The sequence below is a fragment of the Danio aesculapii genome, chromosome 8, assembly GCF_903798145.1.
Source record: "Danio aesculapii chromosome 8, fDanAes4.1, whole genome shotgun sequence".
Taxonomy (NCBI): domain Eukaryota; kingdom Metazoa; phylum Chordata; class Actinopteri; order Cypriniformes; family Danionidae; genus Danio; species Danio aesculapii.
In genome coordinates, this window is record NC_079442.1 from 541,516 (window position 1) to 556,217 (window position 14,702).

General features: G+C 39.7%; 1 protein-coding gene across 1 annotated transcript in view; it reads left to right on the plus strand.

Moving 5' to 3' along the window:
- mib2 (MIB E3 ubiquitin protein ligase 2) overlaps nt 1-14,702 on the plus strand; it is a 53,630-nt gene that overhangs the window by 20,387 nt on the left and 18,541 nt on the right. The window contains exons 2-3 of the mRNA XM_056464553.1: nt 3,687-4,055; nt 6,167-6,338. Of these exons, the coding sequence (XP_056320528.1) occupies nt 3,687-4,055; nt 6,167-6,338 (541 nt within the window). The remainder of the gene's footprint in view (nt 1-3,686; nt 4,056-6,166; nt 6,339-14,702) is intronic.

The window sequence follows — 14,702 nt, forward strand, 5'->3', positions numbered from 1 at the left end:
ACAAAAATTCACCCTCTCACAGTTGTCATGAAGGGTAATATTAGCTATAGGGACCAAAGCCATATTTTGTACCAGGCTGTAAACATGTTTTTATCAGCTGTAAAATTGGCCAGTTTAGCATTGCGGTCAGTGAAGATCTGGAGCTCCTGGAGCCGGCCCCCAAAGGCCAGTCGATGAATTGCAGTTTCAGTGACTTCCATACTGGCTTCATAAGGGAGAGCGGGAGGTTGACACTTGGCCTACACACAGGAGTTAGAGAAATATGCTAATCTTAGAAGAAAATATCAAGTGGTATTTAGAGGTTTTGGCATCTAAACTCTTCATATATTGGTTTATTTAACTGTTAGATTCATTAAAGGGGAGGCAGAGCTTTTATTTTTCTGAGCAAAACAAATCTAACAATACATGTGTACATAAATAAACACATTAAATCAAATAAACACGGAATGCATTTAGAAATTACATGTATAAAAACAATTGAAACAGTTTCTAGTCTGGGCTGCTGAAAGATCATCCGCTGTGTATAACATATGCTGGAATAGTTGGTGGTTCATTCCCCTGTGGCGACCCTTGATGAAAAAGGGACTAAGCTGAAGGAAAATGAACGAGACTTCACATATGAAGATAACTGACAGCAGCTGGATGTTTTGATGAATCCTCCTTTCTAGTTAGCGTGCACTTAAGCTTTTAGATTTGCAGGAAAATCAGGCTGTGTTTTTGGCCGTTCAGCAGTTTGCAGGAAACCCCATCCACACCGTAGTAAAACCAGCTCAGCAGATTCAGCAGCGCCCGCAGAACAGCTCTTAACCTTCCAGACCAGACGCAGTTTCACACCAGTGGGTTTATTTATTAAGCGTTTGGACTCATCATTTCTGAAAACAACACAATATTTTTGGCTTGTCTAGAAAATTATTCTTGATTTAAGAAGTTTTAGATATCTAGACTAGAAACATTCATTCATTTTCCTTCAGCTTAGTCTCTTATAAATCGAAGGTGGCCACAGCGGAATGAACCACCAACTATTCCAGCATATGTTTTACACAGCGGATGCCCTTCCAGCTGCAACCCAGTACTACCCATACACACTCATTCGCACACACACACACACGCACACACACACACACACACACACACACACACACACACACACACTCATACACTACGCCCAATTTAGTTGATCAGTTCCCCTATAGCGCATGTGTTTGGACTGTGGGGGAAACTGGAGCACCCGGAGGCAACCCACACCAACACGGGGAGAACATGCAAACTCCAGACTAAGACAATGTCTTTCCAAATGTATCATGTTTTTTTTATGTGATTATTAATTTATATAGAAATGTAATATTATTTTTTAATTTGCACACTTGGGCCCAATCCCAATTCTATTATTATACCCCTTCCTCATCCCCCTGGCCCTTAAAACCGAGCGTTAAGGGGAAGGGCTTCAAAATGTACCCCTATGAAATGGGACAGCACTACAGCTCCAGCACACGTCATCAGATGTCATCACGACCTCTTGCTTCATGTGAGATCAGACGATGGCGACTGCTGGAGTTATTCCTGTTGCTTTATTTGTTGGTGTTTTTAGTATGTAAACAACATTAACATTAGCAGACGCTGTAAACGGCTCATTCCCAGCCACTAGACCTTACTGACGGGGGATTCCAGTGTCATCGAGTGTCTGGATGTTGTGGGTCTGCTATACAGGAGGTATTATTATGGATTATAGATCGCCAAATTTAACGTTTTTTATTTTAGCATTTGTTTTAAAGCATGACGGTAAAGCATGACGCGGTTATGAATATATTAAAACATGTGCTTGTAAGAATTCGTAATAATGCCAATAATAATCTCCTGACTTCAGTGTGCAGTTATGCTGCCGTTGTGCCTGGTGTATTGTGGGAAATTTTCTTTACTCTTGGTTTCGAGTGTGGTCCCCCATTTCAGGGACTATCTACCCCTTCCCCTTAGCCCTACGCCTTCGAACTAAAGAGAATTGGGACACCCCTACCCCTTCACGTGAAGGGAGAAGGGCTGAGGTGTAGAATTAAGACTGAGCCCTGATCTCTGACCTTCAGGAGCAGCTTTTCAGGTTGATGTTGTGTTTACAGTCATGAACACGAGACTCTTGTCCTCCTTCACAGTGATGATGATGATGATGATGATGATGATGATGATGATTCAGCTGTGTTTGTGGATCAGGATTTTGACTGAGATCCTCCTGGAGTGAACGGTTATAAATAGAAAGCGAGCGGCTGATAAAGGAGGATGACGAATCCCTGAAGATCCACAGAAATAACTCAGAGTCACCAGGCCTGTGCTTGTGTGTGTGACTGATGTCTAATAATTGATGTCTTTTCTCTTTGTCACGATGACAACACATAATATTAGACTAGATATTCTTTAAGACACTAGTATTGAGCTTAAAGTGACATGTAAAGGCTTAACTAGGGTAATTAGGGTAAAGTTAGGGTAATTAGGTTTATCTGTAGACAATAGTAAGGGGGCTAATACTATTGACCGCTGTTCACTGTAGATTTGTGATGTATTTTGCAGCAGAATTCAGTTTAATTTGTGTGTGTGTGTGTGTGTGTTTGTGTTTGTCTTTGTGTGCGTTTGTTTGTTTGTGTGTTTTTCTGTGTGTGTTTGTATGAATGTTTGTGTGTGTGTGTGTGTGTGTGTGTGTCTGTTTGTGTGTGCATGTGTTGCGTTTGTCTGTGTGCTTGTGTGTGAGTTTGCATGTGGGTGTTTGTTTACGTGTGTCTGTGTGTTTGTTTGTTTATTTCTGTGCGTGTGTGTGCGATTGTGTGTTTGTGTGTGCATGTGTTGCGTTTGTGTGTGTGTCTGTGTGTTTGCATGTGGGTGTTTGTTTACGTGAGATTGTGTGTGTATGTGTGTGTTTGTGTGAGTGTTTGTATGCGTGTGTGTTGCATTTGTTAGTTTGTGTGTGTGTCTGTTTGTTTGTGAGTATATATGTGTGAGTTTGTGTGCATGTTTGTGTGATTGTGTGTGCGTGTTTTGCATTTGTGTGTTTAAGTGTGTGATCGTGTGTGTCTGTGTGAGTTTGCATGTGTGTGTTTGTGTACGTCTGTGTGTGCGTTTGTCTGTGTTTGTGTGTGTTTGTGTGTGTGTTTGCGTGTGTGTGAGTTTGTGTGATTGTGTGTGCGTTTTGTGTTTGTGTATGTGATTGTGTGTGTCTGTGTGAGTTTGTATAAGTGTGTTTGTGTAAGCCTGTCTATGTATGTGTGTGTGTGTGTGTGTGTCTGTTTGTGTTTGTTTGTATGTGTGTGTGTGTGTGTATGTGTGTGTGTGTGTGTGTGTGTGTGTGTGTGTGTGCTTTTGTGTGTGCTTTTGTGTGTGTGTGTGAGGTTGCATGCACATGTTTGTGTGTGTGTGTTTATGTGAATGTTTGCACATGTATGTGTGTGTGTGTGCATGTGTGTGTTTGTGTGTGTCTGTGCATGTGTTTTGCGTTTGTTTGTGTGTGTGTGTTTTTATGTTTGTGTGTGTGTGCATGTCTTTATGTGTGTGTGTTTTTGCGTGTCTGTAAGCATGTGTGTGTTTGTGTGTGCATGTGTTTTGCATTTGTGTGTGTGTGCGTGTGTGCGTGTGTGTGTGTGTGTTGTTATAATGATAGTTTAGCTCAGTTTTCTGATCACGTGTGTTTTCTCTCTGTGTGTTTTCAGTTAGCCCTGATCTGTCTCCAGAGACTCTTGGATCCCTGCCGCTCGCAACACCTCCTCGACCCCAGACGGCCAGTTCGGCTTCGCTCCCGCGACCGCTCCGCAAGCACAGCGAAGCGGGCCCCAGCGGGCAGCCGACGCGCGGCAGCATGGAGGTGGGCATGCGTGTCGTGCGTGGCGCGGACTGGAAGTGGGCAAACCAGGACGACGGAGAGGGACACGTGGGGACGGTGGTAGAGATCGGCCGGCAGGGCAGCACTACTACACCCGACAAGACTGTGGTGGTGCAATGGGACAGCGGGACTCGAACCAACTACCGCACCGGGTACCAGGGAGCCTTCGACCTGCTGCTGTACGACAATGCTCAGATAGGTCAGAGCAAACGTATCATTACAGTGGGAGCATTTGATTCTGTTGCTAGTTGCTGTTTAACATATTGGTGAACTTTGTTATACCGTAACAGAGTCGACGATAGCAGAGTCGACGATATCAGAGTTGACGATATCAGAGTTGACGATATCAGAGTTGACGATATCAGAGTTGACGATATCAGAGTTGACGGTAGCAGAGTCGACGGTAGCAGAGTCGACGGTAGCAGAGTCGACGATAGCAGAGTCGACGGTAGCAGAGTCGACGGTAGCAGAGTCGACGGTAGCAGAGTCGACGGTAGCAGAGTCGACGGTAGCAGAGTCGACGATAGCAGGGTCGACGATAGCAGAGTTGACCTAACAATAACAGAGTTGACGATAACGGAGTTGACGGTAAAAGAATTGATAACACCAGTAATAAACCCTAGTGTCTTTCAATTCCCTAAGACCTTCGTTCATCTTTAGGAAGTAAATAAATATATTTTAGATGAAATGTGAGAGCTCCCTCATCCTCCATAGAGAACAAAGTCCAGAAAACATTGTCAAAACATTCAGTGTATCTTCAGTGCTTCAGCTTCACCAAGCTCCATCAACACTTAGTGTGCTAAAAACTGTAAAACACGTACTAAAGGAAAAAACCCTACTTTGTTCATCATTGTCTCCTGCATAAGATCAGGTTGTGTGTTTACTCCTACTCTAATAATGGTGATACTGTACATTATACAACCCATAGTAAACACACCACCTGATGAGGCTTGTGATGGTTATTACATTTTCCCACAGGTTATCTGAGATGTGACAACACCGGTAATACCAGTATCCTAGAGCACATGCTGCATCTAAATAGCTTATACATACTGTGTGCTACTTAATCGCTTTCACTTTCAAAATTTCTCACAGTATTTCCTCTAATATTTTTCCTTCTGGAGAAAGTCTTATTTGTTTTATTTCAGCTAGAATAAAAGTAGTTCTTAATTGTTTTAAAGCCATTTTAAGGTCAATATTATTAGCCCCCTTCAGCAATATTAGTGTTGGATTGTCTCCAGAACAAACCACTGTTATACAATGACTTGCCTAATTACCCTAACTTTACCCTAATTACCCTAGTGAAGCCTTTAAATGTCACTTTAAGCTGAATACTTGTGTCTTGAAGAATATCTAGTCTAATATTATTTACTGTCATCATGACAAAGAGAAAAGACATCAGTTTTTAGAAATTAGTTAACTATCATAATTAGAAATGTGTTGAAAAAAATCTTCTCTCCGTTAAACCGATAATAATAATAATAATTAATAATAACAATAATTATAGTAATAATAGTTATGTCTTCAACTGAATATTATTATGACTGATTAACAAACTTAAAGGTTCATCATCATAAACTGTTTTGTTGTAAATGCAACAATACAATTATTTACATTTAATGCATCAGATAATCAGACCAGGGGAAACTAAAGAACCTCCCCAATCAAAGCTAATGTTCAACCTGAAGAAAGAATAAAATGATTTAAAGATTACCCAATTTTATTGTAGATGCAGATATCTGTATTGTAAAATGTTAATAACAGTTAACAGTGAAAATATTTTAACGGGAGACTAGACAATAACAGCGTTGATGGTAACAGCGTTGATGATAGCAGAGTTGACGATAACAGAGTTGATGATAGAGTTAACAATAATAGCATTGACGATAGCAAAGTTGAATATCACAGCTTTGGTGGTAGTAGAATTGACAATAACAGCGTTGACTGTAGCAGAGTTGATGATAGAGTTTACAATAACAGCGTTGACGATAGCAAAGTTGACGATAACAGTTGATGGTTACAGGTAACTGTACATATTTTAGTGGGAGACAAAAATAAGAGTGCAACCAATAATCACTGATAGATGACATTTTCATCATGACCATTTAAAATAGGAGGTGGAAATACATCTCACTGATCCTCGCATATTAATGCCAATAATTAAAATAAATGCGCTTGGAGAAAAGAAGTCCTGTATCTTTAGAGAAAATATCCATTCATTGTTTTATTACAGTTAATAAATATTATATTTGACCAGTAGTTTTAGGAGTTTTCATTTACAATAACTGTTTATTGTCTTGTTCTTCTCAGGTGTACGCCACTCAAACATCATTTGTGACAGCTGTAAGAAGCACGGCATTATGGGAATGCGCTGGAAGTGTAAGGTGTGCTTCGACTACGACCTGTGCACTCAGTGTTACATGAACAACAAACATGACCTGACGCACGCCTTCGAACGCTACGAGACCGCACATTCACAACCGTGAGTTCAGCAAACACACACACACACACACACACACACACACACACACACACACACACACACACAAACACACACACACACACAATGTGGGTAATGCATTACAAGTAATTACAAAATAATATGCCTTTTCTGAGTAAAGTTTTATTTCTGAAAACAAGTCAATAGTTTTTAGTTGTCTAGAAAACGCTTCATTATTTAAGAATCTTTAGATATTTGGGCTAAAAACAAGACAAACAGCATTTTCTTGCAGTGTAATGAACTGAAAAGGGTTTTTCCCACACAATAATCTGTTTTTAGAAAGCTAAATAAATAAAGTCCTGCTCCACAGAAGTGTGTTTACGCTGTGTGTTGTTGAAGCGCTGCTCCCCCGACGCTCCTGTTTTCCACAGTTTAATGTTAATAGGATTTATCAGTGGGAAAGTCCCGTGTATGAGATTAGATGCTCTTGTTTTGGATTGTGTTGCTCGGATGCTCTGTAGTCTCTCTGATCACACTTTATACTTTATTTCTGGAGCGCAGAATCGGGTTTTCTGTCTTCCGGGTTCATTCATTTATTTCCCTTTAGCTTAGTGCCTTTCATAATCAGGGGTTGACTCATTGACTCATACACTATGGCCAATTTAGTTCATTAATTCACCTATAGCGCATGTGTTTGGACTGTGGGGGAAACAGTTATATACAATTTATGCATAGGGAGGTTTAATAGGTCATGGATATTTAGTAGATTCAGACCAGGGGAAACTAAAGAACCTCCCCAATCAAAGCTAATGTTCAACTTGAGGAAAGAATGAATGAGGAGATTCAAAGATTAACCAATTTTATTGTAGATGCAGATAGCTATATTGTAAAATGTAAATAACAGTTAACAGTGTTGATGAGAGTTGACAATAACAAAATGTTAGACATATATGACCTACAAAAAGACACAGCAATGGATGTACATGGAGAGAAAAACGTATAAATCTTCAGAAATTAAACAACACTATTAGTCTTTATGTTGTATTAGATAAAAAAGACTGCATCCCACATTTATTAAATTTCGCAGAGTTCCCAGTAGTGGTATATCTAATTCTTTCCAAATGTTAAGTGGAGGTGAGTCTAAGAAGCCAGTTAGAAGAAAAGAGGCCAAACATTTTTCTTCCAGAAACAAAGGATGACTTTCGTAGCGATGATCATGCCATACTGAACCGGTAACCGTATCTTTCAGCTCTAGAAAGTCTGACCAGACAAAAATTTTTATCATTGGGTCAGGAAGTAAAGAACAATCGCAAACCTTAGCAGAAGACCGAAATATTTCTAAACAAAAGCTCTGAATTTGAAAACAGGACCAAAAAAGATGTGTTAAAGGGTGCGTATGATGAAAATCATCTTTGTAAGCTGTTTGGACTTTGTTACGACTGATTCTGTTACCACCAATTCTGTATCCACCGATTCTGTTACCGTCGACTTTGTTACCGCCGACTCTGATACTGCCGACTCTGTTACTGTCAACTGTGTTACTGTCAATTCTGTAACGGCGACTCTGTTACCGTCCACTTTGTTACCGCAGACTCTGTTACTGCCGACTCTGTTACTGTCAACTATGTTACTGTCAATTCTGTTACAGCGGCTCTGTTACCGTCCACTTTGTTACCGCAGACTCTGTTACTGCCGACTCTGTTACTGTCAACTGTGTTACTGTCAATTCTGTAACGGCGACTCTGTTACCGTCCACTTTGTTACCGCAGACTCTGTTACTGCCGACTCTGTTACTGTCAACTATGTTACTGTCAATTCTGTTACAGCGACTCTGTTACCGTCCACTTTGTTACCGCAGACTCTGTTACTGCCGACTCTGTTACTGTCAACTGTGTTACTGTCAATTCTGTAACGGCGACTCTGTTACCGCTGACTCTGTTACCGGCGACTCTGTTACTGTCAATTCTGTTACGGTGACTCTGTTACCGCTGACTCTGTTACCCGCCTACTCCGTTACCGCTGACTCTGTGACCACCTACTCCATTACCGCCAACTCCGCTACTGCTGACTCCGTTACTGCACTTTGTTACCGGCGACTAAAGGGGTCAATTAGGTGCTCTCGGCAGCTTTACAGTTGTCGCCTGTGGGGGAAACCGGGGGATAGAATTTACTAAGCTTTGTTTTAGAATAGTGAAGTATGTGTAGTACTTTGTACTGAATAAGTTTGTGTCGAGAATTTATTAAACATGAATAAACAGATAAAAGGCACTGTAAATGTCACTTTAAGCTGAACACTAGTATCTTGAAGAATATCTAGTCTAATATTATGTGCTGCCATCATGGCAAAGAGAAAAGACATCAGAGATAAGAGATGAGTTATTAAAACTAGCATATTTAAAATAGTTTTTATTCATTAAGAAATGCAAGAAAACCTGTTTAAAAATGTAATTAATTTGGTGATTAAATTTGCATAAAAATGCATCATTATTTCCACCTACACACAGACACTGAGAGAAACCCAATAACCTGTTTCCTTGTTGAGACACACTGAACACATCCGCTCTGTGTGTGTGTGTCCGCGTTTGACACTAGAAAAGATTACAGACGACAACGTGACAGAAGCTAACTAGTCGCTGCCTTAGCCGATTAACAAGTTAGGCTGTTTTGTTCTTGCCCTGGTAAACATATGTGAGGCCATATGCTGGAGTGTGTGTCCTGACAGAAAAACACACACGACCTCAGTGGACACACATCAGCAACAACAACATATTGATAACGCTTCACACTGACAAAAAAAGGACAAAATCTTTTTATTACAGGCTTGATAGCTGAGAGTAACTCACAGAATGGATGTTTTACACCCCTTCATTATTGGCAGTTTGTGTATTTTATAAGCTATTGATAAACAGCTATGTTAATTTAGCATGTTTTATATAAATATATATATCTGCAAAAATGGAAAGCCAAAGGAAAGTGAGTGAGTGAATAGTTATTTGATTAATTGTAGTATCATTAATAGGTTAGTATTTAGTCTACAGTTAGTACATATTATCAGTTTTATCTTTTATTTATTAATATTGAACTTTCTTTGTCTGGTCTTACATCTCGAAAGCTTAAAGATTTAAACAAACAAACTTAAAACACATCTGAATAGTAAATAAATGCTTGTAAACCATATAGACAAGTATATGTTTATATCTATGTTGTGTGTGTGTAGCGTGAGTTCATCGTGGCGTGTGCTCATGGATTATTCACGTTTCTATGTTAAGAGGCTAAAAGTGGACTGACCTTGATGTCTGCTTCAGACTCAGAATGGAGAATCGCCAAATAAAGTCTCACACAGTTGTGTCACGTCAACTACAGACACGATCCATCCAAGTCTGCTGTAATTTCCAACCCTAAATCTTTCTTTCAAAGTCTGAAATCTGTTTTTAGGGTGTGAAAATGGCAGAACTACAGGTACAGGTTCATTATAGGTAACTCATTCCAGAATCAAGCATTTTCCATTCATTAATTGGTAAACGTAAGAAAGTTGACGATAACAGGGTTGACTATAGCAGACGGTAACAGAGTTGACTAATAGCGCTGATTATTACAGATGCTAATAGATTTGATGGTTACAGACCATCATAGGCGTTAGTCATGGATGACATGAAGAGGGTTGGGGAGTCACGGAAGAAAGTGAAGAATGTGTGCGGCCGGGCTACGTGTGAGGAGTGGGATTTGTAAAATGAGGTGCCGGATCAGATTTTAGAGGTGTTGTTCTGGCACAAATTAAGCCCTGATAATAACAGACGCTAACAGAGTTAACAGTAACTGACAGAAACAGAGTTAACGATAACAGAGTTGACGATAAACAAGTTGACGATAACAGACGGTAACAGAGTTGGTGATAAGAGTTCCCGGTAACAGAGTTAAGAGTAACAGAGTAGACGATAACAGAGTTGATGATAACAGACGATAACAGAGTTGACGATCACAGACAGTAACAGAGTTGATGGTAACAGAGATCCCAGTAACAGAGTAGATGATGACAGACGATAACAGAGTTGACGATAACAGTGTTGATGATAACAGATGGTGACAGAGTTGGCGGTAACAGAGTTGACGATAACAGAGTGATCATAACAGACGGTAACAGAGTTGATGGTAATAGAGTTCCCGGTAACAGAGTTGGCAGTAACAGAGTAGTCGATGACAGACGATAACAGAGTTGATGACAACAGATGGTAACAAAGTTAATGTTTACAGACACAGAGTTGAAGATAACAGATGGTTATAGAGTTAAAGTTGATTATAACAGAGTTGACATTAACAGAGTCGGCGGTAACAGAGTTGGCGGTAAAAGAGTCGACAGTAAAAAAGTCGACGTAACAAAGGCGATGGTAACACAGTCGGCGGGATCAGAATTGACATCACAGGAAGTGACATCACTTCCTGTCACATGCTTTTTCCATCAGCGGGTAAAGTCTAGATTGAATACGCGGCCGGCCGGAAGTGCGTTATGCACATCAATATAGCAGCATATTTATGACACTGTATAACAATAATTAATATTTTTACAGTACTGTGACTGTTAGGTTTAGGGTTGGGGTGGGGGCAAACGTTAATAAAATACAATCAATGTGAAATTTAATAAATAATATAAATAATTCTCGTTAACTTCCAGCCGCAACCGCATCCAATCTAGCAACAACCTCATCAGCGCTTTACATATGGAGCCCTTTAATAACCGATGGAGCAGAGTTCCCCAGAGCACAGAGACACACACTGAATGTGTTTATTATCACTGAAATGACAGATAATACAGAAAATAGATGCTTTATGCAGATGCATATTTAGCTTAGTAAAGTAAACACACATACAATATTTAATTATTAGATGACTACTGAAGATGAATGTATGATTCAGGAGGTGGAGACAGTCAGGAATAGCTATAGTGGGAGTCTTTAAGTTAGACCAATGAGGATTATAAAGTGTAAATTCAGAGCGATCCTCTAGTTCTCCGTCTCGTTGCGTGTTCACACACAGTCTGCGGATTACGTCTTACTTTTGATCTCGGACGCTCGGCTGAAAGACAAGACACTGCTAAGAGATTTATCCTGATTCTGCTTTAAGCCCTGGAGCGGCGCAGGTGCTGCCATATGGACAACATAATATAGAGAAACACAAACCCTCAGGACAACAGGAGACGCAGAAGCAGAGCCGCTGGGCTTTGGCTGATGCTCCGGCTCAGAGTCCAGCGCTGCGGGTGAATTATGGGAATAGGCAGTTCCTTTGCTCCCCGATCAGATCAGATCTTTACTATAAGGTATGTGCTGTTACTGCCGTTTACCAGCGTTCCACTCTTTTCTACACCGTACATAGACATTTGTTGACTTTACTTACCTGTTTAGCTGTGCATTTACTGACTGAGCGCTGGTATACGTCCATCACACCGCACTATTTGTGTCTTTTTAAAACTTTTAAAAACACATTTGTGGTCTTTTTGCAATCATTTTTATTCCCTCTTATTATTCTTTTATGTAAAATGCTTTGAATTACATCTGTGTATGAAATGTGCTTTATAAATATATAAATAAACAATTAAATTATACACTTAAAATACACTTTTAATACTAAAATACATCATACATTTAAAGGCACGCTTTGCTTTTTTTTTTTACCAATCTGGCAACCTGCGTCAAGTCTGAGTGGAAGGTGTCAGGTGGAAAAAAAGCCTGTCCAATATTTTGAATTTGTACTGCAATACCTAGATCACCCACTAGGGTGTCAATCCTACATAATGCGCTTTTAAGTGAATAAATGAACAATGTGCATAATTATAAGTCGTCAACTGAACAATTCCAAGTTGCAATGGGTTCACTCACTTTTAGAAAAGTCAAATGTTTAAACATATTTGTGGTCTATTTTTGATCATTTTTATTCTTCATTCTTTCATTCATTTATTCGTTCGTTCGTTCATTCATTCGTTCATTCATTCAATCATTCATTCATTCGTTCGTTCATTCATTCGTTCGTTCGTTTGTTCGTTCATTCATTCAATCATTCATTCAATCATTCATTCATTCATTCGTTCATTCGTTCGTTCGTTCATTCATTCCTTCGTTCGTTCGTTCGTTCGTTCGTTCGTTCGTTCGTTCGTTCGTTCGTTCGTTCGTTCATTCATTCATTCGTTTGTTTTCTTTTGGCTTAGTCGATTTATCAGCGGTTGCCACCGCGGAACAAACCACCAACTGCTCTGGCATATGTTTTACGCAGCGGAGACCCTTCCTGAGTGCATTTTTATTCTGAGATATTTGTATTTCCTTGATATTTGTTGTATTTAATGTTTTTTATTCTTGTTTATGTGAAACACTCTGACTTACCATTGTGTATGAACTGTGCTATATAAATATATGAGGTAATGTTGATCATCAGACATGCATGCTTCTGTTGTCACCAATCTGGCAACCACTGTAGAGTTTGAGGGGAGGATGAAAAAAACCGTCTCCAGTATTTAGAATTTGCACTGTCAATCCTACATGCTGCACTTTTAAGTAAATAAATGAACTGTACAGAATTATACAAGTTAAGTTGTTAACCTTATATTGAGAGTCATGTTAAGAATATAAATATGAGCTCATGTTGCGTCACACTGCCTCCAAAACCTTCACCAGTAATCAAACAGTTGGATTGATGTAATTGAATTTGAGATTTTGTTGATATTTAATTATGACGAGTCGCATCCAAAATAAACACGTTTTGACATCATTTAAGCGTGTGTGCTGTGAATAGTTATTATGTGTACATAAATACACACATGCATGCATTTCTTCATGAATTTATAAATCAGACCCACTGTCTAGATTTTCATTCTTGTGTGAAAACTAGTGCTAATGCTGGCTAATGCTCATTTTCTACTGTTTGTATTGTGAGTTAAGTAAATTAGACATTTGAATTGTTATAAACTGATGGTGATTACTCTTCAATGAATGGCATGAACAGTAATTGCAGCATTATTTGCAGATATTCATGGCAATGTAGCTTGTTTTAGCCACAACCTAAATAGGTACCAAAAATACAAGCAGATGTGTAGTTTAGTCATTTTTAATACTGTTTAGATTTAATTTTCGCATTATTTTATTTAATTTTCAAGTGTTTATGTGAGGTATTCAGACTGTCCACCATGTTTATTTTAGAATTGAATCAATTTAAAGTATCCTCCATGTCCTTTAGTTGATTGTGTAATTGTGTAGTATATGGAATAAATCTCACCATCTTAATGCTGATTTATACTTCTGTGTCAAGCGCACGCGTATGGTCTGGCGTAGCCCTCGCTGTAGCCGACGCCGACACTCACGCACACCTCTCAAAAATGTAACTTCTCATTGGAATGGCGCATAGCGCAAGCTCTGTGATTGGTCGGTTTGGTAGCGGTGCCGAGTGTGGGCGGTGCTGAGAGCTGCGAGCCTGATGAAGCGAGTGTTTTATAAATGTCGAGTCCGCTGAAGGAGCTCCAGATGGAGAATGTTGTTTTGTGTTCACCTGATGATTAAAGTTGTTGCGTGTCCTACAGTTTTAGCTTCTTTTACATTAAGGCAGCGTTTAGAAAAAACAAAACACCAGCGAAGAAACCCGAAACAGAAGGAACGCTAGGAGCTAGCGTTTCAGAAGTGTTACTGCAGAGCAACACAAACAGCAGCAGGAGGATAAATGCATGACTACAGGCAAGGCAGGTGCCGGGGGACACGCAGATGACAATAATTGAATAGTTGAATGTCTATTATTACCATACTGGCTGTTTATTAGCGCTTTATAAAGCAGATATGTGACCCGGGAACACAAGAACTTGGGGTAATAATGTGGCCCGTTTCCACTGAGTGGTATACAATACAAATGTAGGTCTGCACCAATAGCCTAGTGGTATTGTGTGCCGACATATAGCACCGACGTGCTCATGGCGACCTGAGTTCGATTCCCGGCTCGAGGTCCTTTGCCGATTCTTCCCCTCTCTCTGTTCCCAATGCTTTCCTGTCTGAAATCTCCACTGTCCTATCATAATAAAGGTGAAAAACCCCTAAAAAATTATAAAAAAAAAAAAAAAAACAACAATAAAAATGTAGGCGTGGCTTAATTTTGTCAGTCGTGAATTGATTGGATGGTTGTGGTTGGCTATTGGTGGATCTCATCAGGTTGACCCTGCCCACGTTTTAATAAACACCAATCAGAGAAGCCATCGAAAAGAGAGAATTTAAAGGGATAGTTCACCCTGAACTAAACATTTACACATTATATGCTTTCCCTGAAGCGGGTCCAAACCTTTAAGAGTTCCTTTCTTCTGTTGAACACTAACGAAGATGGAAAAAGCTGAAAACCATTGACTAACATAGTAGGAAAGGCTAATGCTACAGAAGCCGATGGGTA